Genomic DNA, 24,775 nt, shown 5'->3' on the forward strand with positions numbered 1-24,775 from the left:
GTGGGGCGGGTTGAGTTCCTCGGAGGTTCTGGCGTAGCGTAAGGTAAGGTGAGGTAGGTAGACAGTAGGGGGAGAGGGCGGCAAACTTGGTCGATAGAAGTTGCCGAAGGAGTTGTGACGGCGCAACAGGGTTCAGGAACCAAGCGTCTTGGGTGTCAACCGGACAATTCTTTCGTTGGCTGGGGCGAGAGCAATGCACAGTAGGGCTGGATAGTCCCGTTGTATGCAAGTCAGACGCACGACCCAGTCGGTTGTTGGGCTGTTGTAGGCACTTTGATGCTTGTGGTGCTTTTGTCACGGGTTTAATCAGGGAGGGAGGGTATGGAAACCTGTCCGGTGACGTTGGGTGTTGTTGCAAAGCGAAGGTCCAGTCGGGTTCGGGCTCGATGAGTTGACGAGGTGTGGTTGACTTGTCGTGTGCCTGAAATGAGTGAAATGGGCGAAAATCGGTCGAACGTGGAGGCGGTTCAAGCCTCACTACCCAGGAAGTGGGTAACGGAGGGGGTGTGCACCTAGCGCGCCTCAGAGCTTTTCTTATTGGTGCAGCTACATGGCGTCAGCCCCACACGCCAACTCAGGCTCCAGCCACAGTACGTAGCTTAGGTAGCTTGGTGCCTCCCGCCCCCAAACTTGGATGGAAAGGGTACGTCTCTCTGCGGTGATGACTTGTCAACCCATCCACACTTCACCCTCTCACCCTCTCATCCTCACCCGATCTCTGGCTGTACACCGCTAGATGACAACTATCGATGCAAGTACGAGAAGGCGAGGGAGAGAAACGGGAAGGGGAAGAGAATGAGGACTGTACCATGCGCAACTGCGGCACGCCAACCTCTGGCAGGTATCCGAACTTGAATCCCGCCTTGCTTCATTCCTGCCCAGGGGCCTACCAGGCGGCTGCTCGACGCGAGTCTGAAGCTGGGTCATCCACGATACAACGAGATCGAAACGTGTCAGCCCGGTTCCTCATTGACGGGTAGCTCGTCCCGCGAAAATAAGAATCTGGCTTTGTGGCACAGTCGTACAAAATCCAGGTGCAACCGTCCGAGGCCGCTTCAGACAAGTTTAACCTTCGGCCGATGGGAACAACGCTATTGACAATGATTGGCGAGTCTCCGTTTGCAGACCACAATCTACGGGAACCGTTTGGTCGGGAACCACAGCATGGCAACAGCGGCATCGATGCAGTCAAACGCCAGATTTCGCGCATGCAAAGCCCCGTCTGGTCTGGTCTGGTCTGGTCTTCTGGTCTGTCTGTCTGACAAAGCCAGGCCTACGCCCCAATCCTGGCCTGTCTACATGTGCTAAGGTATGCAGTATCATCAAGCATGTCAGTCACCAACCCGCAACAAACGGATTTCGCCCGGGACTTCCTGGAAGAGCCCAAAGGTGGGTGTGTGGAATGGGGCAGACACACAAGGCATATCGCAACCATTCGGATACAACCAGAGAGCCCCTCGCGATCCTACTTTTTTGGTGCGTGTAACCGGCCAGCAGCGACAAATCACCACAGTGCATATTCGTTCATGATTTCATCGACCCCAAAAGATGCACCACCCTGTGTGCAGGGCCAACGAGCAACCAGAAGTTCCAGCCAGTAAGAGCGGGCGCAGCACAAACGGATAAGATGAAACATCCACGATCATGTTCGTTGCAGAATCATGATAACCCACACACACACCTGCGAGACCGCGCGCGCACACACACACACACATACGCACACACATTCTTCGGGCTCCAGTTTGGTTAGTTAGGCGAGCATGGGACAGTCGCTCGCGGACGGGCACGGCAAGGAGCACGTTCTCTGTTCGATTCGGGATGGACAAACCCTTTGATGTGAAGGGCTTGCTTTTCCAGAACAATCCTGGCACTCGTTCTGGGAAAGGAAAATCCTTCCTAATCGTCTATGCAACATCGTCACAAATCACTTGTCGGTCTGAACTCGACAATAGCCCAGAGCAATCGACATTATAGTATTTCTCGTGGAATTATTATTGTGAGGACCTGGGAAAGAAGGAAAAACGACATATTAGCGACGTCAGATTGCTGCTCATTGGCCGTCAGCCCAGGGTAGCTCAGCCCCAGACTGCAGTGACAACCGACAAATCCTTGGACGATGCTTGATGTTTGATCCGTCACGGGCAAACTGCCTCCACCACACGCCAGATCTATCCTTGCTACCCGATCCGCCGATGGCCTGCCGCTATGCCCAAGGAAGATCCGGTTCTGCAATGTTGGCTGACGTTCACCGCCACGTTGGGTTTTCTTTGTGTCACCGACAATTCGTTGTTCTGGTCGAGTAATGCGAATCCGATCTCTGGCACTCGCCCCGACGCGGAAGGAAGCACTAGTGACAGAAAACGAAGAAGAAGAAGAAGAAGAAGCAGAAGACGAGATGTTGTTTTAGCTAGGTCGGCCCCAGGATGGGCATGATGATGACAGGGATATGCGGAGTGCATACATCAATGGGGCAGCTTTTCTGCCCCAGAGCCGTACGAGCTTCTCACAACGCTCGCAACCTGAACAATTGGCAATGTGCCATCCGCACAGTTGTTGTGGACATGCCCGTCAATCTGTTCGTTCTCGCAGATCCCCTCATGACGTCGGCACCAGTCATGGCGCGGGATAACTGGTGAGGCAGCTCCGGGGCAGGGATCTGGCCAGGCGCATAGCCAGCACAGCGCGTCTGGTCTGGCTATAGCACAGGGTGTTAAGGTGGTCGGCAGACCTACCGACGACAAAGATGGAAGTCCTATCGCCCGTTGTTACCCTGGCCCTTGTTTCCAGTCTATTGCCAGACTACCATTGCAAATGCAGCAAAGTCTGGTGTCTCGCCTTGTTGATGGGATGAGAACCCCGAGGCTGGGTTCCCCTGAGACGGCGCTCTCATCGCGCGAAGCTACGATGCAAGGCCAGCGCGCGAATGGAAAAATAATATTCTGAGGAGGTGCAGGTGCAGCAAGGAGAATTTCCAATGAAAGTATTTCTTTTAAACGTCAGCCCCGAAATGGGATGCGACCCCAGCCGAGTGGTGCCTGGTGGATTGGCAGGCGGTTGCTAAGTACGTCGAGAGCTGTTTGATAGGCTCTGAGTTCACTCGGCACCACCAACAAGGAAACCGACATACATACGCTTCAGCTCACTTGACCTGCTTACTCGTCGACGACAATGTGGCGGCTGTGTTGGGTATGCCCGTAGCCCTCGCGCAGATAAGGGCGACAGGCTCAATATGAACAGGGCTTGCAGAACTTGGCGGGCCCAAATGACGATAAAATGGCATTATATCAGATCTGGCTACTTTACGAGCAGCTGGGGAGGTGTTTAGCCACATTGGAAATGCAAACGAAAGACAAGACGATGACACGTGCGTGGGGACAAGGTCGTGTTTTTAATTGCTTTGTTCGGACAACGACAGACCAAACATGCCGGGTCGCCCGCCCGGTGTCGGTGATCTTTCATCTTGCTGCCATTGTATGGCGATGTCTAGATGACTAGAATGAAGGTCTCGGCGCTGCTGCCCCCCTTCCCCCGTGCAATGGAGCCCCGGTCCCTGAATAATGAGTACCTGGACGCCAAAGCTGGCTGGCGGCAGACAGCGGATGGCTGGTCGGGCACTAGGCCGGCCGCTCTATCCACAGCCGTATGTATGTCATCTACCGAGTGATAGGCAGGGTCTGGAGCTGAGCCGGGGGATGCGACGAGGCTCTGATTTATGTTTGGGGATGCAGGCGCATATCATTAGCACCGGCTGCGCGTGTCACGATGCTTTCGTGAGGGAGGGCGATATGCTCCTTCTTTCGAGTCAAGGCAATGAGAAAGTCAATGCCTGATCAAAGCAGCGGTGAGCTGTCTTAGTCATGTCGTCGACGGCCTTGAGACGATTCAAGCTGGACGCATATAATTTGCGTCGGTGTAGAGAAACGGGCGTTTAGGTCAGGACAAGGCAGCATTAGAGCAATCTCCATGTTCGCCCACCCACAGATCAGGGCTGATGGCTGACCGACATCTCCCAGTGGTGTCCATGTTACTAGCCATGCCGTTGGGTACCAGCCGTCGTCAGCTAATCACGAAGCTACCTTGACTTAGTTCGACACCGGGCCTTGGGCCAGGCAGCGTGGGAGTATTCTGGCTGCGACCTTCCGGGAGTTGAGGCACACGAGGTAGGTTGTATGGCATTCTGCGATGTACGCTTTCCTGTACAGTTTGGGGCGGGAAGCCAGAGGGACGCTGCTTGCGACCCTAGTTGCACAAGTCGTGGTGGATGGATGCCGTGGACCGTCCGCCTCCGCCTCCGCCTCCGCCTCCGTCTCCGTGTGCATCCCTCATTCCAAGACCACGAGCAAGACGGCAGACTGAGACCAAGACAAACTTACCTTACCTTACCTGTGTGCTAGTTTAGCGGAACTTTATGAGGATTTATGTTGTCTTAGCGTTTCTGCCCTGCCTTACCAGAGCCAGGTCTCCGTCAGCAGTGGGACGGGCACGCGCAAGGAGGAAATGCCGCGAAACAAGTACGGTACATGCAGCAGAGGATGTCGACGTCGTAGCACCGCGGACAACCGGCTTAGGTAAGATGAGGTAGTCATGTAGCTTCGGCAGGTAGGTAAGGTAGGTAAGGTAGGTAAGGTAGGTAAGGTAGGTAAGGTAGGTAAGGTAGGTAAGGTAGCTAGGTAGCTACCTGCCTTGCTGCGTACCGCAGTACGTTGCGCGGTACGTACCCGGACAGCCTGAGGTCTAGTCCTTGCCTGCCTATCGGGACATTTACTCGGAAGGTGCTCTAGATTTGGGAGGGAGGAAGGAAGCAAAAAAGAAAAAGAAGCAACGACAGAACAAGTGAGAAAATATCGATTTTCTGATCTCACACCGCGCCGCTCTTGAGGTACATCGCCCTACTGGGTACATGTCCCCGGGGAAGACGATTCCGTCCCAGCAGCCAATATTCAATCTTGCATGTCGGTTCCAAAGACCCAAAAGAGCTCCGCGTCCTCGCTATCGGTGCTGTTGTACAACAGAGTGTCTCTCCTTGTACACGCCTTCGAACCCGAATGGCCGCGATATTACTTCTTTTCCCTTTCGCTGGCCTTATTTGCTCCCTTATGTACCGCCCCGTCGTCATGTCAGGCACCGGTACCGTGTGGCTGATGCAGTTCAAGGCTTCGGGAGACAACAGACAAATGTCAAACGGCCCAATCAAGCCATATGTGGCTTGCGGACACCGAACCACCAGGAAGACGTCGTGGCCGCCGCCGCCCTGTCCACATGGTGGGTGGTTGTGGGTTGATCATCATGGGTGATGGTGGTGCGGCAAAAGGGAACAGCAAGCTTCAAGGATGCGACGACCGCAAAAAAAGGGCTGCTGGAAAAGCCGCTAGCCAACACAGCACCCAGCAAGCATGTCCCAGGCTTGCATGGCGATCATGGTTCATGGCAACTTGATGCAGCCAGGTCTCTGCACAAGCTCGCAACCTGGATTGCCGCCACGGGAAAAACGTTACCGCCCCGGTCCTGGAACTCTTTTTGCTGGACAGACGCTGGACGCTGCAAGCTGCGCTGCGCTGCATATCTGACCGCCAGTTCATCATTAGACCAAGGGCCAAGCCGAAAAGCATCACACACAAAAAAAACAGACAGAGAAGAAGCAGGGCAGGCCAAGGGCCGGACAACGCAGCGGAAGGGCGAGCAAGCAGCCCCCCTCCTCAAGACAACACAAGACAAGACAGACCGGCTTCGTGAGGGCTGTCCCTGGCTTGTGGCCAAGGTCATGGATGTTCCAAGGCTCGTCGAACTGGGACGTGTGCAGAAAATTTCGACGAGAGCATGAAGGGCATTGATGAATGTTTCTCGAGCCAACCCAGCCCTTTCAGCCCGTCCTGGGGACTGTCGACGGCTCTCGACGACTCGCTCGGCAGTGGCGCATTGTCAACGTGGTTTGTTGGCTGTCCGGCCTTGTCGAGACGCCTCATCTTACGCCGCCCATTGTCAACCGCACAGACGTCGGGGCTCACTGCAACTGTTCTTCCTTCTTGTTCTCCCGCTGCCGTTGCCGCTGCCATATGCAGAGCACAGCACTCAAGTGCACTGCCGGCGCTTTTTTCAGACTGCCCAGCTCAGCTCATCAAACCGAATCGCACCGTCGAGTGTCAGTGGCTCCAGGCGCTAATCCGCGGAAGAGGAGCCGCCCAAGACAACACAAGGACAGACATGCAGCCTGATTGCTTGATCGAGCAGGGCCTCGTCGTCAGGATCGGCATCGAACGGCATGCGCATTTGGGATTGGAATTGAGATGGGGATTGGTACCGCCTAGTTCAGCAAGCTGCCAAAACACGCACAGGCGCAGGTATCATCCGTACAGGCTCAGGCACTGGTAACGGCGGGGCCATCCAAACCAAAGCGAAGCAAGCAAGCAAGCACCCAAATGGCGGAGCAGCAGCTGCAACAACCACAACATCAACAGCGGTGGCATCAAGACCTCAGCGCGCAGCTCACCTTCTCTTCAGGTTCGGTTCCTCAAGCTTGTCCTCCCGGCCACCAACAAGCATCGGAACCCTCGCGAGCCTACTGGCGTTCTCTACCCTCGGCCGACTGGCCCATCCCTCTTGTTCGACAGCTCCCGCCGGTGTCCCAGTCTCCGGTTCGTTAGGTGTTTCTTGGCTCTCGCCTTCTTCGCTGCTCGACTATGCGCGCCGTCATACTTTCGCTTTTTGACTTCTACGACCGCGTGCCGGATTCAGGGCACCAACCAACCACGGGACCGCGAGTACGAAGCTACCCGTCGCCTCCGGAGAGTCATAAGAATCAACGTTGCGAGGTTTCCCCCCGCCAGCTGCCAGCCAGATCGTCAGCCGGGCGCGAGGAGGATCCCATCCACAAGACACAAGACAACCCACCAAGCTTGCCTACCAACCAACCTACCTAGTAGCCAAAGTCCACTCGACTCTTCACTGCATCAGCAACCGCAGGTTTCAAACAAAGACTCCACAGCACCCGTATGCGGTTTTGTGACACCTGCGTCTTTTCCCACCACATCCCGCCCACGCAGTCTCTCCTCTCTCCCACGCTACGCTTGTCTTGCCCTAAACACACTCTCGCCGCCAGTCGCTCGGCCCTGTCGGGTTCTAGGAAGATGGATGGGCCCTGCACCTTTGACGACCTCTCGTTTCCCCCCCTCCTCCATCTGTCTCTGAACTTTTCCCGCCCACATTGATGAGATTTTCACCCGCCTCCAACTCGGAACTGATGCCCTGCGACCTGCGAGGAGCTGTGACCAAGCCTGCCCATCAGACACGGACACGAACATACCCTTATCCAGGCAAATCCCATTGTCTGCGTTTCTCGGATTCCGTCTTTCGGAGCTGTCATCCAGCCAGCCAGGCCCACCAGTGAATTTAGCTTGGGCTTCGCATTACACGCGTTGGCCATGGGCGGCGGACTGTCTATTCGACTACGGCGCAAATGCCACTTGCATGGCTTTGTACTCATACTACTAGCAGCTAGAGTATTGGTTGCTCATGGGATTGCAGTGTCCAACAAATTAGGCAGTCTCTTTGGTATTTTCCTCTCATTGCATTTCTCTCAATCCCTCACCGTCCTCGTCTCCTATTCAAGACCCCTCTTAAGCTACAGCGTCCAGGGTGTCGACGTGCGGGAGAACATCAGCACCAGGCCTGCCGCTAAACAAGGCATTGGGCAGGGGGGTGTATGTTGGAAAAGAAAGCATGGAAGCCACCTGGTGTCTGTGTGTGCGCGGCGGGAAGGGGGGGCGTGTGTCTTTCAAACATGTGCTCAACTAGCCCATCCATGTAGGTTCCCAAACTATGCCTGGGTGAGGTCAACTTCCTGAGCCTTATTCGACCACCTCCACCGCATCGCATTCTTCAATGAGGGCAGGGCAAAAGACGGGTTGGCCCAGGCAAGGCAAGGGACCGGCGGCATCAACAAGATCCCATCATCTACCAGCACTCACGCAGTACCTCCCTATATGCGACCTTGACATATATGCTCTGCCCTATTGCTACGTACACTCTTACTGTAGCTGCCACTGCGTCTGCCGGCTAGCTACCGTATTGTCTGTTACTGCTGCCGCTGCCGCTGCTGCTACTGACTGCTGCTGCTGTTTCTGCTCTTCTCACGCTGGGAACTGCTTTCCAAAACCTACCCAACCTTTGCCCTTGCCAAACACACAGCAGCACACACCACACACACTTCTCCTTCTTCTTACACCTCTTTTCACACAGCGCACATACGCACACACACATACCACATGCCTACCATACACACCACACACGCACACACACACACACGCTACGCTACCGCTCCTCGTCGTCTCTTTCCCTTCTCCACAGCCTCGGTGGCCCTCTCTCACACATACTCTCACGCGCTCCTGCTGGACTGCTTGCTGGGTTGCTGCCGCTGTGGTGCCGCCGCTGGGCTCGTCAACCTCATCCCGCCGTCTTCTTCTTTTTTTCTTTCCTCAACTCACGCCCTTCCACACGCCCCTCCCTTGCTCCCACTCAAGTCTCCTCTCGTTTCTTCTTCGATGACTTTCCTCTCGTCAGTTTAAGAGAAGTCTTTCTGGCCCTGGCTGTCACTTTGTTAATCAGACCCCGGTCTCCGTCCCCCACCTCTACCTCTCTACCTCCACTACCTCTTCAACCCATCACCGTCCCTCCAACTACTGCTTCCTTGGTCCATTTTAATTCTTTTCTCTTCCATTCACAATCCGCAGCACCGCAAGTTCCCGACGTAGACTGGCTTGTACCTTGTTTCGTTGGCCTCTACCGACTTTCCGTAGGAGAACGATGACTCTGGCAAAGCTTCGCTTTCTGATGAAGACTTCTAGCAGCCTAGTTTGACTGACGTATACTTACGCCGACGCCCTCCCGGCCTGCCCTGCCCTGCCCGCCTGCCTGCCTGCCTGCTTGCCTCATCACCAGGCAAGCTCATTTCCCCGATCATTGGTCACCAGCCTCTCGGACTGGCCCAATCATGTTGATGACTTCCTTCAAAAACACCGCCAGTTACGCACCCGTCTTGATCTGAGCTCAGGTCCTCCTTCCTTTTCAGATCTTTTTCCCCTTTTCACTCTCCACCAGGATACACGGGACGTTTCCCATCTCACGAGGCCAGAGCCGTCCATTGTCCTGATACAACACGCTCACGATACCTCCACTGCTCCTCTCGTCCGCAGCTACGGGCTCCTTTGTCACTAATACCCACTCGTCAACGACTCTCCGGTCCATCTCCAACTCCATCCTGCTGCCTTCTCCAGCGAGTCGACCTTGCCCAGATCTCTGCCTGCGAAGCTGGGAGCACTTCCCAACGAGCCCACGAGTACTCGATACGCCCCTCAGAAAGGTCGGAACATCTCACCGACCATCGCCCCTCCAGCTCCATTTTTAAGAAAAATCCGGCCGCCTCCTGGGTGGCGTTCCGCAAACCGAAAAGCTGGCGCGCGTCTATCGCGCCCATGACACAAGGCCGTATCCCACTTACTTAGGCGGCAAAACCGTCACCGTGGATATCGCGTCTCTCCTGAAGGCCCCCGACTCAGATGAGTCCTCCGCTGCTCCTCCTCAACACGCTCGATCTTCGTCAGTCCCCTCCACAACCGCAACCACGGCGGCCACGGCGCCTGTCAGCGGACTACCTCCGTATGTCCCGCCACCCGTAGCACCGGGCTTGGCTGCGAGCGGCAAGCGCGCCATGCCGCCGCACGTCGCGGAGTCTCCGGCAAAGAAGCAGAGCAAGTGGTCGCCGGAGGAGGATGCGCTAATCATCGAGCTTCGGGGGAGCGGGATGAAGTGGGAGGACATTTCGAAACGCCTGCCGGGACGGAGTGCCATCAGCTGTCGACTTCATTACCAGAACTACCTCGAGAGACGAAGCGAATGGGACGAGGAGCGCAAGAACAAGCTCGCACGGTTGTACGAGAGGTACGAATCGCCCCGTCGAGATCGTGGAAGAAATGCGGTCTTCCATCGCCCGACAACGCGGAGAGCTGAGCTAACCTGGTGTCCAGATTCAAACCGGAGATGTGGGCGAAAGTTGCAGAGGAGATGGCAGTTCCTTGGCGTGCTGCGGAAGCTATGCACTGGCAGCTGGGCGAAGCGGACATGGCCCGGCGTGCTGGCGTGGTGCCTTTCTCCCTCACAGCGGTCAACGTCGATCAACCAGGCGGCAGCCACCGACACTCGCCCTCTCGCGGCCACATGCACTCGCAATCCCAGGGCAGTTTACCTCGGGACATTGGCGGACCTTCCCCGCGATACAGCCGACCGCCTCCCGGCATATCACCGATTCCCGGCGGCCGAGTCATTGCTGCCAGGCGTGAGAGCATTCCTGGACGGCCACCTATGGGTCCGGATCCGAACGAGGGCGTACAGCTGGCGGGCATTGGACCGCCGGGCGGCCCCGGCCTGGCTCCGATCCAAGGCCTGCCGCCGGGCCGAGGTGCAGGGATGCTTCCGGGAGTAGCCGAACTGACAACCGGCGTGAGCCCGTACAGCACCCCAGCGTACGCGATGGGCGGCATGCCTACGGCTAGCCCCGTACCCAGCGCGAGGGCTAGTCCAGGCCCGCTGCTGCCAGCCCTCCACTACCCTCCTCACGAGCCTGCCGGCTCCAAGAGAAGAGCGAGCCCGGGTACCGAGATGGGCGCACGAGAGACGAGCCGACGACGGCACTTGGATCCTCGTCAGGAGGAGATGGAAAGGCGACGTATGGCATGACAGTAGGGCGAGCAAAGGTGGCGAGGCGAACTTGGAGTTGGGAAAAAAAAACCTGTTTTATTTCAAGGGGTAGAGGGGTTCGGCATGGCCATCGTGTGCGCACCCCCCTTTTCCTCTTTTTCATGATAGCATGGGGAACCTCCGGGGTTTGTGTTGATTTTTTTTCCTCATTTGCTCGTGGTGTTGTGAGAGGCACGAGAAATGGGAAGCACTGGCATGTTGCATCGGGATCGGAGCAAAAATCTTGTCTTCATCTTTTTTACTTCTTCTCATACACAACAACATCGTTACCACCACCACGCACACGCGGCGGGCTTGACAAGCTTTCCCCCATTCCACGTCAGTCAGTCAAAAAATCTCGGTAATCGGGCCCCGCCTTCGCTCCAAGCGAGGAGGGATTTCGTGTGTCCTTCACCACCATCTACCTTCCCCTACCCCGCCTCTTTTCTTCTACTTCATGTCATTTAACTTTTATTTCTCCTTTTTCTCATGTTCGAAACACACATGCTCTGAGCCGGCGACGTGGTATGCGAAGAGAAAACAAAACCTTTTTTTTATTTGCCGTTGGGTTTCCACGGTACCCGGCAGGTGGGGTGGGCTGGGGCGGAGTGAGGAACGGGTTAAGGGGGAGATGGAACCAAGGAGTTTATCGTCATTGCTATTTTTGTGTCACAAGGAAACATGGGTGAATAGCTCGGTGGGTTTGGTGTTGTCGGGTTTGGTGTTGTCGGGTTGGGTGTGTGTGTGTGTGTGTGTGTGTGTGTGTGTATGTGTGGGCGCGTGGATGAAACTTCGTTTGTATGTATTGTCTCCTTGTGTATCGGGGAGAGGAGGGGGAGGAGAAACGAAAGATGTCACTTGATATGAAGAGATGGGATATGGTCATGATAGAATTGCAGGTCCCTAGATCACTTGTTTTCCCTTGCCTCTTTGTCGCCAGTCCTATCATTTCCAATGTGACGCCCTCCCTTTTGTTTTTGCTGCTTCATTTTTGTTGAACTATGAGTCCCGGCAGAATATGGCCCACCAGTTGTCTCTTTCGTAGCCGCTCTCGAGAACTCTGCCGCCCACAGCCACGACGTCCTCTTCCAGCTCGCCCTCGCGGTAGAGGTGGTAATAGCGCTGGTAGGTCGTGTCCTTGGGCTTCTTATATTCCTCGGCGGCGGCCTCGGTGTCAGTGGTCTTGCTGCCCTTGGTGACCCACGAGACGAGCTGGTCCTGGTCCGCGCCGGCGTCCCATCCTCGCCGGCTGTTCCCTTGCTCGAGGGCCCAGACCATGACGAGGACTTTGCCCCCTCCTTGTTGGCCTTGGCCGCCCGGCCGGACGGAGGACAGCAACGCGGCGACGGCGGCACGGCGGCGCTCGCGGGTTGACATGTGGTGGATGACGGCAATGGAGATGGCAAAGTCAAAGGCGGAGGGGCGGTAGGGGAGAGCCAGGGAGTCGGCGACTAGCACCTGGTTTTTGGGGGTTGCTACTGGCGGAGGAGGAGGAGGAGGAGCAGTCTCGGCGAGAGCTGCAGCAGCGGCAGCGGTAGTGGTGGACTTTTTGCTCCCGCCCTTCTTCTTCCCCCCTTTGGGCGCGTTCTCATTGTAGAACGGGGGCTGGTAGTCCCGTGCGAGGGAGACGAGGTTCGCGCTCCGGTCTGAGGCGATGATGTAGAGGGATGGGTTGACGCCGATGTACTTGCCGTTGCCGCAGCCGGCGTCGAGGCCGACGGAGCCCGGGGCGAGGGACAGAAGGAAGGAAGAGACGAGGGGCCAGGGCTTGTAGCGGGTGGATGAGAAGTGCGGGGCGATGGCCTCGTAGACGGTGTGGACGTGGCGGGACTCGTAGGACTCAGCGTCTTCCTGCTGACCGTCGGTCTGAGTTTGGGCTGTTGGCGTTGATGACGGGGCTGCGGCGGCGGCGGAGGAGTCGCCGAGAGCAGAAGGGGGCTCCGGCGAATGGGGATCGGCGGCGGGCACGGCCGTGCCGGCGCCGGGTCGGGGGCCGGATGACGCTCCCATGTGGGCGGCTAGCTAATCTCTGGGCTGAGAGCTGTTGCAGCAAGGTATGCTACAGCTGATTTCCCTTTTCAGGAGGTTCGAGCTTCACAGGGCAGTGTTTGCGGCGAGAGCGAAAACAAAGCTCTGTCCCCTTGTCTAGGTAGCCGGTGTAGTGTGGCATGTAGTGTGGCAAGGAAGTGTTGTAGCCACACACCCACGCTGAGGCAAGTTTCCGTCCTGGGTGGGACAGAAGCAGAGGAGGTGAGGTGGTGCAATCTCAGCCAGGGCCCTGGTCTGCGGTCCCGTTAAGGTTGGTATGCGTTAATATAGCGCCCGTTGTCTGGGTGTGTGTTCTGTTCGTCCGGGCGGCTGCGCGCAGGCGTTGGTGCCAATATAATTAATGCAAGGGAGTAGGTTTCGAAGACAAAAATGGACGCAGAAAAATGGGTGGACTGCGGAGGGTTCGTGCGCCGCGGGCTGCAGGACTTGGAAGATGGTTTTCCTTCGCCGGGTGTGGTTGCAGAAGGGACGTGGGATGGAACCAAGAGACGACGAGGCGACTTGGAGCCAGAGGAGGAAATGAACCAGTCTGAGCGTGCGTCTGTGGCGTCTGTCTGCCTTCCTGCACTGCACCACCCCGCCAGTTTGCGCTGGCTGCTGACACTGGAGGACACTAACGTAAGGTCAGGTATCCGTAGGTAGGGAAAGACAGGAAGAAGGAAAAAAAAAAAAAAAAAAACGTGTAGGCGTTGTGTGCGGTGGGTCCTCGACGCAGAATGGGCAATGCGGCACGGATAGGTACGGTGCGGCACGCCTCAGAACTAGCGCTACGAACGGCGCGCCTCGAACGGGGTTTTGCGTTCCGGGATTAGGGCCCTTTAATCCCCGGCTCGGGGTACGCCGACTATTGCTCCGGGGTCGTACTTGATCACGAACCTACCGCCTAAACAATGCCCGTTGTGTGCCCGTGTTTGAACGGCAACGGCTCCCAATGACGGCATTCCTCCCTCGTTCGTTCGTTCGTGCATTGATGAAGAAGCGGCATTTGAGGGGCTGAGAGAACCGGCGGCATTCGACCCATGGATCGTGTGTTTGCTGGTGGTCTTATTTTCACCCTGGTCCTCCTGCATACTCTTCAGCCGCTTTGGCGATTGATTGAAGAAAAAAAGGGGGTGAGAGGGGTGTGTGGTGCGGCGTGTGAGCAACCCAGATCGAGACACGAAAGCTTTCAAAAGGAGACGTACAGGAAAGAGTAGACGTTGCATTGCTCGACCGGGGCTCGAAACGAAATTTGGAATTCCGATCACTCGGTATGAACGGATGGAGAACCACCCTGGATGATTTCTTGCGTGATTGCCGCCAGGGATCTTGGTAGCCCTCCTTGGGATTCCTGCGAACGCCCCCCGAACGGCAAGGTTGCTGACCGGAGTCCATTCCGGGAAATACAAACCTCTTCCCCCTGATGCATCGGGACACAGAATAGGAGAAAGAGAGCAAGGCGAGCGAGTGATAACCAGGGGATCAGTGTGTGATTCCGATGTTTGCTTCGATCGGTGAACGATGGGTCTCTGCATCCCTGGGTTAATTAAGTCTCTATTCGTAACGCTTCACTTACACCAGGAAAAGGGACGTCACTTTAATCGCTGCATCGCGCCGTTTCCTTTCTCGTCGGACCATGTCGTCACATGCAGCCGGAACCACTGTCGAAAAGACCAAGGGCGCCGCCGAGTCCTTGGGACCTGCTTAATCTCCGATCAGCACCAGAATTGTGCTGCCAGGCGAGATTATGTCTGCGCTGTACCGCTGGCCGAGTTACACAGTCGTCTCCGAGGCCACGTGTGGTAATTGCATGAGTGTATAGGGTGAGGTGAGGCTCGCAGAGTGTTAGCTGTAGCAGATCCAGAGTTGCACGGAGCGCCTCATTTGGGATGAATGGTTCCCTCCAAGTTCCCACACCTTGCCTGGCCGGGCGCTGACGTTATTTTGGAAGGAAGCCTGCCTCATCAGGGTTCTTCGGGAAGGAGGGATGCATAGCAGCAGGGGGTGGGTGAGAGAGTAGAATCAAACTGACGAACCGGTTCCTGCTTGCTTGCCGGGTTTCCACGGCGAGTACGTACACTACTTTGGAGTCACGAAGGAAGACGGAGTAGGCCAATTGCATATTTCATCCATTAGAAAGATTCTTGGACGGCTGCCTCCGTCCCGTTCCGAGATGGCGGATCTGGGCGCCGGCCCCGGATCCGCGGAGGCGGCCGCCGACTCCGAACCTTGTGTACCTCATCTGCCGTCTTGCATCTAGTTCCATATTTTCGCTCCACTCTGCTACACTTTGACTGGCTCAGGCGTTTCCGAGGTTCAGCGGGCTCTTGGGGTCAAACTTGTCGGTGGTGATGAGTTCGGGGTACTTGATGCCGCCCTGCTTGATGGCGCTGTCCATCGTCTCCATGATGACGAGACTCTCCGAAAGCGGCAGCGTTGAGCTCTCGAGTTTACCGTCGCGCAAGCAGCGCGCGCACTCGTCGGCCTCCCAGAACATACCGTGGCCCCAGTTGTTGCGGCCCGGGTCCGTGGGGATGGGGCAGTCGACGGCCTCGACCGTGCCGTCCTTCTTGATGAGCTTGTACGACAGCGGCCTGAAGGCGGGGTGGGCGACCTGGATTTCACCCTCGGAGCCCTGGACGCGGATGGCGGGTGCAGACTTGCCAGCGCCATCAGGGTCGGTTGCCACGCGCATCGAGGTCGTCGCGATACCGGTCATCTGGTGCTTGGGGAAGTTGAGGATCATGCTGGTGGACTCGTCGGCGCCGGTGACGGGGTACTTCTGCACGGCCGCGAGAACCTGGGGGGACTCCTTCTCACCCTCCTGCAGGTGGTATAGGGTCTGGAAGATCCACGTCAAAGAGTAGATGCCCAGATCCAGCAGAGCGCCGCCAGCCAGCTCTGGGTTGACCATGCGATGGGAGTCAGGGAAAGACAGCTTGTTGGGGTCCTCGGTGTTGTTGTTGAAGGACAGGTCGGCGGTGGCGCGGTAGACCTTGCCGATGGCGCCGGTAGCGATGAGCTCGCGGATCTTGATGCTGAGGGGGAAGTAACGGGTCCAGACGGCCTCCATGAAGAAGAGCTTCTTGGCGCGAGCGGTCTCGACGAGGCGGCGGGTTTGGTCGGCGGTGACGGTCAGGGCCTTCTCGCAGAGCACATTCTTGCCGGCATCGAGGGCCAGCATGGCGTTCTGGAAGTGGTGGCTGTGCGGAGTCGCGATGTAGATGATGTCGACGTTGGGGTCCGCGACAAGTTCGGCGTACGAGCCGTAGGTGGCAGCGTCCGAGGGGCCGTCAATCTTGTTGATGAAGTCGCGGGCCTTTTGGGCGTCGCGGGAGGAGGAGACGGCGACGATCATGTGGGCGACATCGGTCACATCGCGGGCGGCAGGGTTGGTCAAGAGATCCTTGCAGAAGGCTGGAGTGATCAGTCGTCAATGGCCAATGTTTTTTTGCCTGTGGTAAAGGAGGGCTTACTCTCGGCGATCCAGCCGGTGGCCATGATGCCCCATTTGACAGTGTGCGGCGCCATTGTGAAGTCGATGCGGGTGCTGACAGTGCTTGCAAGCTGAATCAGACTGAGGGTACAACTAGAATCGAAGGAAGTCGAGTAGCACTCTATATAGAGAGAGGAAACGACAGTTGACTGAAGAACACGGGACGGTAAAAAGGTGCGAATCGGCGAGGGTGTCTTTTCCTTTTTCAATTGCACGTCGATACGCGCCCCTCCACACCACCAGGCGCAGTAGTCCTCGGAGGGAGCTGCTGCGGGGTACGAGAGCGGGAAAACATGGGTACCTTCTTGAACACGAAACTACCTGCCTCTGGAAATATCTAGGTACTAGAACATGGCAGCAAGCGACGATGCTCAAGTCCAGCGGGCGGAGTTTCCGCCAGTCCCGCCCAAGCACCGGCTAAATTGCTCGGCGGGTGATGCTTAGAAATTGGACCTGTGCAAACCCCGAGTCTCGAAACATCATGGATGACGCCCTAGATACGCGCCTTGGGTGACGAGGATACCTACTTTGAGACGTTAGAAATGTACAGGTTCGACTCCTAGACTTTCCCCTTTGGGCCAGCTAGGAGTTTACTGAGCGAGAGCTCTCAGAGAGCTTGGGGGTTTCGCACGGGGGAAAGTCGGGACTTACCCCGCGGCGGGGTCTTCCATCTCTTATCGGCCACTGATAAGACGTCATAAACGAGCTCCGGCGGGGTATTAATCCCGCGCGTTGGCGGGAATGGGCGTGCCGAAACTAACACCGCGGAGTGTCGGCCGTTTGCATGAGGCTATTCCTGCGATATCGAACTTCTAGAAGCCCGGCTGCTACATATCTCAACGACAGTCTTGCATTGTTTTGGAAGGCAAGGGTTTCATGCCTCGCGAACCGACCGTGACCCACGCCGCTTGAGCCCCATTGCTTGATTGCATCTCCTCGAGCAAGCCAACCACTCACCAAGGTGTAACAACACGGCGTAATCTCCCTTTCCCCAGTCAATTTGCCAAGCAACAGCTGTCGTTCTTCACCGCCTGACTCACCGGCGTTATTGACTACCATGGCATCAAACACCGTCGCTCCGATTCCCCGCTTAATCTACGGCACGGCCTGGAAGAAGGCCCAGACGGCCCCTCTCGTGGTCTCCGCCCTCTCGGCCGGCTTCCGCGGCCTCGACACGGCGGCGTCCCACCACTACTACGAAGAGGGCGTCGGCGCCGGCCTGCGCACCTGGCTTACCCAGAACCCAAAGACCATCCCCCGTTCATCCCTCTACCTCCAGACCAAGTTCTCTCCGGCCCCGTCTGAGCTTCCCATCCCGGACCAGGTCCACGAGCAAGTCGCCACCTCATTCAAGCGCCTGTCTGTTTCCAAGTCTCTTTTCAAGGAGACGGTAGCCGAGTCGGCAGACGCAGCCAAAGAGCCCGCCACGGCGGACGACGAATTCTACCTAGACTGCGTGCTGCTACACTCGCCATTCCGAGAACACGAGGACACCCTCCTAGCCTGGCGTGCCCTGGAGTCCTACGTGCCCCATCGCATCCGCACCATCGGCATATCCAACGTCGACCTGGAAGAGCTGCAGGCCCTCTGCAAAGATGCCGCCGTCAAGCCCGTCGTCGTCCAGAATCGCCTGAACCCAAAGGAGGCCTACAACACCCCCGTGCGCGTCTTTTGCCGCGAGCGCGGTATCAATTTTCAGTCTTTCTGGACCTTGACGGCGAATCCAGATATTGTCAAGAGTGAACTGGTGGGGGGGATTGCTGCAGCGGTGGGGGTGAGCAACGAGGTCGCCATGTACGGACTCGTGCTAGGCTTAGGAGGCGTAAGTGTTCTGGACGGCACAACGAACGAATCTCGGATGAAGGGTGACTTGGAGGGCGTGGAGAAGGTGACGGCTTGGGCTGCGGGCGAGGGATCAGCACTTTGCGAGCAAAGCTTGGAAGCCTTCAAGCTTATTCTGGGAGAGACCAAGTGAATGAAGAAGAATGGCAGAGAGAATCATACGCCAAGACTATCCGGTAATAGTGTATTCATAGGGAGAGCAAGGTACCTCTCCCGCATTCGTGACGAAACGCCCAAGAATGCATTCTGCCACGGGGTATTTCGTAATTCGCAGAAACGCGCCAGAGCTGTCAGCCAGCCCTCATGCAAAATACATCCTCCTTCCTCGACGTCATTCCGGCGTCCCACTATGAAGTTGGCGCCCTCGTAAAGTATACTCGTAGTGGTATCTTGAAACTTGAAAGAAAGCTATGATCAATGGCGGCCAGATTATCCCTCGACTTTTCCCTTCTATCCTGCCGGGTCGCCATTATAACAAACGTGGCTCATCAATTGTCATTAATCGTCGTCGTTGTATTCTCGACTGTCGACCAGAATCACAACCGTCAAAGTTGCTGCATACGCCTCTCGAATGGCACAAGCCATACTGTTCAAAGGTCAGCTTTCTCTCGTTCAAACAAAGAATATGGGACGGCAAGTAGAACTAACCAAGTCTTGCGAAGATCAGCAACGATGGCGCTGAGGCCCCAGTGGGAACACCAAGCTCTGGCCAATACCTCGTTATCCCTTACCCCGAATGCTTCCACAACCAAGACTTGCTCCTCATCAATCTGCTCCTGGCTTGAAGCTGTATGAGGGCCCGGGTTAGAACTGGTCCGGGAGCTGCGCGCACTTTGAGACTGTCCGTATAACCCACCCCAGTCTTTGATGCTCATGATGTCGTCCGCCCGTACAGTTTGGTAGACGTAGTCGAAAAACAATGGGTGCGGCCCGTCTGAACAAGGCCATGCCGAAATGAAGGACACGTCGTAGGTAAGACGCATTGGCCACGAAACCCCATCAACAGCGAATTGGATCGTGGCATCGTACACCTTCGGCGCAGGCGGTGGTTCCTGGAATCGGTCTGGGATAGCTTTGAAGCTGAGGAGCTCAATGCGCACCGTGTCGACAACGTCGTCGGCATCCGGCCCCACAAGTTTGTACTCCTTGACGGGAAACACCTCAGCCGGAGGGCCAAGAGGGTCGGATCGCTCGCTCATGGACTGGACATCTTCAGGCGTCATTCGTTGACGGGGTCGGCGCGACCGCACTCTCGCGATCTGAGAACGGCCGAGGTCTGCCGTTGGTCGAGCGGGCCCAACCCAGCCAGCCAAAGACCTGCAAGTGGGAGCAAGGACCTTGCCAACAATGGATGAAGCAGTCCAGTACGTGTAGCTGTTCCTGTACTGGAATCCACAGTGAGGATGGAGATGTGTGAGGAGGGCAAGCGAATCGGTAGCCTTGTCAGGATCGATGTCGATCAGGGTATTCATAATCAGAAACGGGAATGTTGGCTGGTCGAAGGTTAGCTCAAGCGCGATGACGTCGGAAATGGGAGACTTACACCTGGCAGCACAAGCCCGCTGAAGAAGGCCAATGCATCAGAGCTGATGATGTCGAGACTCGCCTCGATGTCCCGCTGCTTCATGCTGTCCAGGGTTTGGCCAAGGTTTGGCCACTTCATCATCTGAGCGAATCGTCGAAGCATCTTGATCTGCCGCTTCTTCAATCTGAAGCGGAGGCTTACTGCGACATCATGAGCGTATGCCGTCAAAGTGCTGCGCTCATTGACTTACTCTGATCGACCGTCTTCCCATAGCTCTCGACCCTAACGTGCTCCCGCCAACGTCTCGCAAGTGCGAGATTCCATTGAATGGTAGGTGGAAGTTGCAGTACCAACTTGTCTTTTGCCGAGTCAGCATGAAGACTCGAGTTGATGCGGAGGTCAAGCTCCATGCTGAGCAGGAGTTGATGGCAGAACTTGAGGTATTGAGCCTGGCTGGAGTGACTTGGGTCGAAGATAAACCGCGTGACGACTTGGTTTTTGGGGTTTGTAAAGTCAATCCAATCCGGCCGTGTTAAAACCATGATCAGATCAGTAATCTGCTTGTCAAGCGTCTTGTGCGGACTCAGCAGCTTGTCGGGATCGCGAAGAAAGCGGCGGTATAGACTTCTGTACATGAATTCTTCGTCGTCATCCTCAAGGCCGGACTCCAGCTCTTTCAGACGCCTGAATATGTGGCCCAAGTCGACCTCCCGAGGCGTCACCCCGGAATCTCTCAAGGCAATCCTCGGTGGCAGTATGCTCGACATGGCAGCCCATTGGTTAAGGGTAATGGTGCCAGGGCGTTGACCGTGAAAGAAGGCATAACTGGGTTGTTCCAATGTCTCCCAAGGGTAATCGGCGAGACCAGGACCCTGCATACGGAGAGTCATGAGTTGGGTCATGGAGTCGTGCAAGTTGACCACATCGGATTCCTCGGTTTTGTCTCCGTTGGAAGACGTCGTAAAGAGAGCGTAGTAATGATCTGAAGCGTGAGGAACAGGGCGCTTGTGTCCCTTGTGAGCAGGCACACCTCGCGATACGAGGGCGACAGCATCACCGAGAGTGAGCTCTTCATTACTTGACATGCCGGACGGTGGCCATTCAGTCAGCGGTCCCTGTTCAAAAATATTGCCGTTTGGATGGGCGCGGCCTTTGCCCTTGGCTCGCGCCGGATCAGGTCTCTTTGGCCTGCGACGAGAGCTGGGCTGCGGTGGATGGCCGTTTGGAGACTCGACAGTTCTGGTGCCGCCGGACATGTCGGGTAACGACCGACGCCTCCGTGGAATGACATCTCCATCACTCGCCCTGCGCGATTCGGGGTTATCCTGTGATAAAGTCAGCCCAACAAATGCGGGAGTGAAGCGCGCGATAACGCGACGGTTGCGAGCGCACCAGTGCTCCCTTCCTCGCGAGGCTCCTGTTCCTGAAGATGCTACCCCAGAAACTTTTCTTCTCGGGTCGGCTTTCTCGATCCCTCCCCTCCTTGACGTCGGCCATGTCTCATTGATGAATTAGGATTGAGGAACCCGATAAGGGGGCCTAGGTAAAGATTGTGATGCGAAAGAAGAACAAAATTTGGGAATGCGATGAGGTCCGGGCAAGGGCGAGCGTAAGTGAATTCGTCAGTCGCGTGGGTGCGCAACAAGTGTGTCACGGGGAATGCGCCTGTCGCAGACAGAGCAAGCCGCCCGGCATCAGCTCGTGTCTGACAGGAATGAATGTCGGGACGGTCGATAAGGATATTGGGGCTCAAGGCAGCGATTGACGCATTTTTTGGTATTCTGAGGCGGTGGTTGTTTATTAGTGACGGCGAGGATGGATCAATCAAGCCCAGCCGTTGTCGTCGGAGGGATGAGAAACGGGTGTCTGTGTGTGAACGTCCGTGAGTAGTCCGAAAATCAGAGATGCATCTCAAAGTCGAGAACGACAAGGGAAGGTAAGGTAGAGTTGGGGTAAGGGCCGTGGGACGGGCTGGAGTAATCGTAGCCGTAACCGTAACCGTTGACTGCTGCAGAACAGAAATGCAGTGGCCCGTACGCAACAGAGTGCTCAGTAAGGTCGTAAGGTTGAGTTGAGAAGTATGAACCAGTGATGGCGCTCACCTCAATCCAAGGTGGTCGTTCACGTGTCGCAACGGCATGAGATGAGGGAATGAGCTCGGGCGGCGGGCGGCGGGTCTCTTGGGCGGGTTTTTGGGTTTGGGCGAATGCGGGACGTGGACAGGCGTCGTTGTGGTAGTGGTGGTAGTGGTGGTGGTGATGATAGTGGTGGGTGGACAGGTAAGGCAGGCACGGCACGGTATTCGTACGGAAGAGGAAGGGACTGAACAGGGCCAGTTTAGAACCCGAATGCTGCACCGCCCATTGAACGTTTCCAGGCTCTTATTAGTGCACCTAGGTTCTTGGTGCAATGGCAGTCTGTCCTGTCCTGTCGTGTCAAATTTTCTCAGCAGGGCTGCAGTAGCAGTAGCAGTAGCTGTCGCAATCGCCAGGTGCAGTTGCGGTTCCACGTCGCGTTGCTGCAGCAGGTCTCGCTGTTTCTCGTTTCTTAGTCGTCGGTCCCTTGCTTCATAGTTCGTTCTACGCCTTCCATCGCCGCCAACACGGCCTGCCTTCCTTGTCTTGGCCAGGTGCTGGTGGGCTGGCCAGACCGGCAGGTGCCACTAATGCTGTGGGTGCTGCCTGCCTCACTTTCATTCAAGCAGGGCGGTACCTTCCGCGGTTGGTTTCCCATATCGAATCGCCTCAGGTAAGGAAAGGTGGCTTGAACAGCTGCAGTTATCCTTTTACAGCAGCATTCAGCACCAAGTATGGCGAGGGGCATCAGCATCGGGTGGCTGTGGCCAAAAGCATGCTGCAGCGCCTGCAGGCGGGAGGCCCGTTGTGATAGGACGCGGCGCCGCAACGACCGAAACCAAAAGAATGGGAGAGCCTGCATCTTCGGCCGTCCAGGAAGGAACACCCTAGTCTTAGTCTCCCTTACCGGCATGCAAGAAATCCAAACCTGCCACGTCGTATGTCATCCCGCGCTCTCCACGTTCTCTGACTCGCATACCACCAACTTGAGGGCCTGGCTTCTACCCGAGCTTCTTCGTCTCTCATTTTTTGGCCATGTTTTCTTATTTCTGCCCCATGCCTGGATGACATGACACCCGGCTCACTCCCGATATTGGGACCCTAACCCTGGCTTTGGCCAACGTTACCGCCAACAACAAACCGCCCTGCCCGGTCTCTTGTCACCCTCGTCCATGCACGTCACTAATCGAATCCACCGTCCGATGACACTCTGGGAGCTCGACGCCCGATAAACCACTGTTCGATCGAGATCGAGCCCCCGTCTTGCTGAACCACCGCCTAGCCAATCAGTCTTCCTCCTCAGTCTTCGGAGCCGGTTCCAGCATTCTACCTACCTCCTCCCAAGACCTACGCAGACCGCTCAGGTACAGCCATCACGGACGAAACAACGGCCCAGAGTAAACCTCCATGTCGCGATACCCGCCATCCGTCCAAACTCACTCGGATGCCCGCCACCGGACTACAACTCTCTCGCTCCCAGAAACCAACATCCGACACTTCCGACTCCCGCCCCGTCCGCATAGCCCAAGCCGCCCTACGTCCATTGCCTCAGACTATCAGGAACGGCTTTTACGTCATGGACAACCGCAATCTTCTGCCCCTCGCCATCTCCAAATATTAACTCCGCGGCTAATATACGCGTCTGGCTTTGACGTGTTCTTGCGACCTAACGATGTGACTCCCCTCAGTGGACCAGTGGCCTGACCGGTTCCTCGATCTGATGGATGTTCCTGGTGTAACTCTGGATCTGGTGTTTCGACCTGTCGCTCAGGTGGTGTGACAGCCAGGTTCAGGGTCCATGGTATTTTGGATTCTGATCTTCTAAAGCCCATATCGGTGGTCTGGTATACCTCCAATGCTCAACCGCGAGTTGGCGTCGCTTAATAGCTCTGCACACTACTGCGGGATATTTGGACGGTCCCTTTGATGTCCCCGATAGAGTACGTCGCCCAAGGCCATTGTTCACTTTCAAGAACCGAAGAATATGGGCATCATCGAAGTTGGCATTTACTGCCGGAGACAATCTTGAAAGTCCCCAGAACAGCCCCGAAATACGCGGCTGGCTTACACGCTAATTAACCTGGGTTGAACATCAGCGCAACTCTCTGTGCGCACTGGACCCTCCAGGATGCTCGTTTTGCAACGCAGTCTAGATAACCGGTGGGCAGGCACTTGGACCCTGAGCTTTACCTTACTGACGATAATAGCAATCCTCGCATGTGCTGCGTCCGTTCCCCTCAACTCACGAAGTTTGCCCGGAGGTCTCTTTTCCCCTCTGCCATGACCCAAGCTTGCCCGGAGCTTATTCCGGTGGGGATCCACAGCTCAGCGACATGCCGCCAAGTTCATGCCCTCAGATATAGTACCAAGCATGCAGTTCATGCCTTGAACTGAGCTATATAACAAGCGCCCTCTTATACCCAAGGTGTAGCGGTCGCGAACATCACTTCTAGAGCAGAAAGTCACTAGACCTACGGAACTCAACATAGCCGTGGGTGTGTTCGGCGAAGTGCAGCCGGATCGTATCTATGAGATACTGGGTACGTTATGGAATAGACGAGGCTCGACCTCCCCAAGGCGAACCTGCTATCCCACCGTCTGCTCGGACTCGCATGGCGGATGCCTCTCATCCGGTCTACGTCGCCTCGCTGGATAGTCTCTAATGTGGTTTTGGTGAGAGCCTCGCCTCTGCAAACTTACGCCCAAAGCTGGACCGCGTTGCGTTTGATACCTCGAGGCACAGGAAGGCGTAGACTATACTCAGGCATGCCATTCGGTGCTCCGGTTGCACCCCCCGACACGACCACCAAACCAACGATATCTACCAAGCGCGGTAGGAAGCGTTCAGATGAAGCTTACATGATATCTTTCGGTGGCTGAATCACACGCGGCTGGTAAGCTTTGAGTTTAAATCTGCCTCCTCCTTCTGTGTTTGTGTGTGTGTGTGTGTGTGTGTGGTCTACCATCCGTATCTTGGGGCTTTCAATTTTTGATGGTGTCCATGGCGGAACATGTTTTGTTGTAGGATGGTTTGGCTGAGAAGCATGTCATGATGGAGAGCGGGAAGTGGTTAGTCGATTT

At 56.2% G+C, this 24,775-nt stretch overlaps 6 protein-coding genes across 6 annotated transcripts; 3 read left to right on the forward strand and 3 right to left on the reverse strand.

The window, feature by feature from the left end:
- Window positions 1-9,703: 9,703 nt before the first annotated feature.
- On the forward strand, window positions 9,704-10,728 carry mybl1 (Myb-related protein A; the record flags this gene model as incomplete). Its single annotated transcript, XM_037318501.1, has 2 exons — window positions 9,704-9,933; window positions 10,020-10,728. 2 exons carry the CDS (start codon window positions 9,704-9,706, stop codon window positions 10,726-10,728), a joined length of 939 nt encoding a protein of 312 aa, XP_037182522.1.
- A 999-nt stretch (window positions 10,729-11,727) lies between these two features.
- trm9 (tRNA (carboxymethyluridine(34)-5-O)-methyltransferase) lies at window positions 11,728-12,738 on the reverse strand (the record flags this gene model as incomplete). Its single annotated transcript, XM_037318502.1, has 1 exon — window positions 11,728-12,738. One exon carries the CDS (start codon window positions 12,736-12,738, stop codon window positions 11,728-11,730), a length of 1,011 nt encoding a protein of 336 aa, XP_037183175.1.
- A 2,317-nt stretch (window positions 12,739-15,055) lies between these two features.
- Window positions 15,056-16,287, reverse strand: CGCA056_v003246 (D-xylose 1-dehydrogenase; the record flags this gene model as incomplete). The annotated part of the gene is made up of 2 exons (XM_037318503.1): window positions 15,056-16,173; window positions 16,233-16,287. The coding sequence occupies 2 exons, from the start codon at window positions 16,285-16,287 to the stop codon at window positions 15,056-15,058; spliced, it is 1,173 nt and encodes a 390-aa protein (XP_037182524.1).
- Window positions 16,288-17,309: 1,022 nt separating this feature from the next.
- CGCA056_v003247 (9,11-endoperoxide prostaglandin H2 reductase) lies at window positions 17,310-18,227 on the forward strand (the record flags this gene model as incomplete). The annotated part of the gene is made up of 1 exon (XM_037318504.1): window positions 17,310-18,227. The coding sequence occupies one exon, from the start codon at window positions 17,310-17,312 to the stop codon at window positions 18,225-18,227; it is 918 nt and encodes a 305-aa protein (XP_037182525.1).
- Window positions 18,228-18,592: 365 nt separating this feature from the next.
- CGCA056_v003248 (uncharacterized protein) lies at window positions 18,593-20,875 on the reverse strand (the record flags this gene model as incomplete). Its single annotated transcript, XM_037318505.1, has 5 exons — window positions 18,593-18,680; window positions 18,743-18,881; window positions 18,951-19,587; window positions 19,638-19,819; window positions 19,870-20,875. The coding sequence occupies 5 exons, from the start codon at window positions 20,873-20,875 to the stop codon at window positions 18,593-18,595; spliced, it is 2,052 nt and encodes a 683-aa protein (XP_037182520.1).
- A 2,947-nt stretch (window positions 20,876-23,822) lies between these two features.
- CGCA056_v003249 (uncharacterized protein) lies at window positions 23,823-24,088 on the forward strand (the record flags this gene model as incomplete). The annotated part of the gene is made up of 2 exons (XM_037318506.1): window positions 23,823-23,854; window positions 23,902-24,088. 2 exons carry the CDS (start codon window positions 23,823-23,825, stop codon window positions 24,086-24,088), a joined length of 219 nt encoding a protein of 72 aa, XP_037182521.1.
- Window positions 24,089-24,775: the final 687 nt, after the last annotated feature.

This window comes from Colletotrichum aenigma (assembly GCF_013390185.1).
Source record: "Colletotrichum aenigma strain Cg56 chromosome Unknown KSG_Cg56_contig02, whole genome shotgun sequence".
In the NCBI taxonomy this organism is placed as follows: domain Eukaryota; kingdom Fungi; phylum Ascomycota; class Sordariomycetes; order Glomerellales; family Glomerellaceae; genus Colletotrichum; species Colletotrichum aenigma.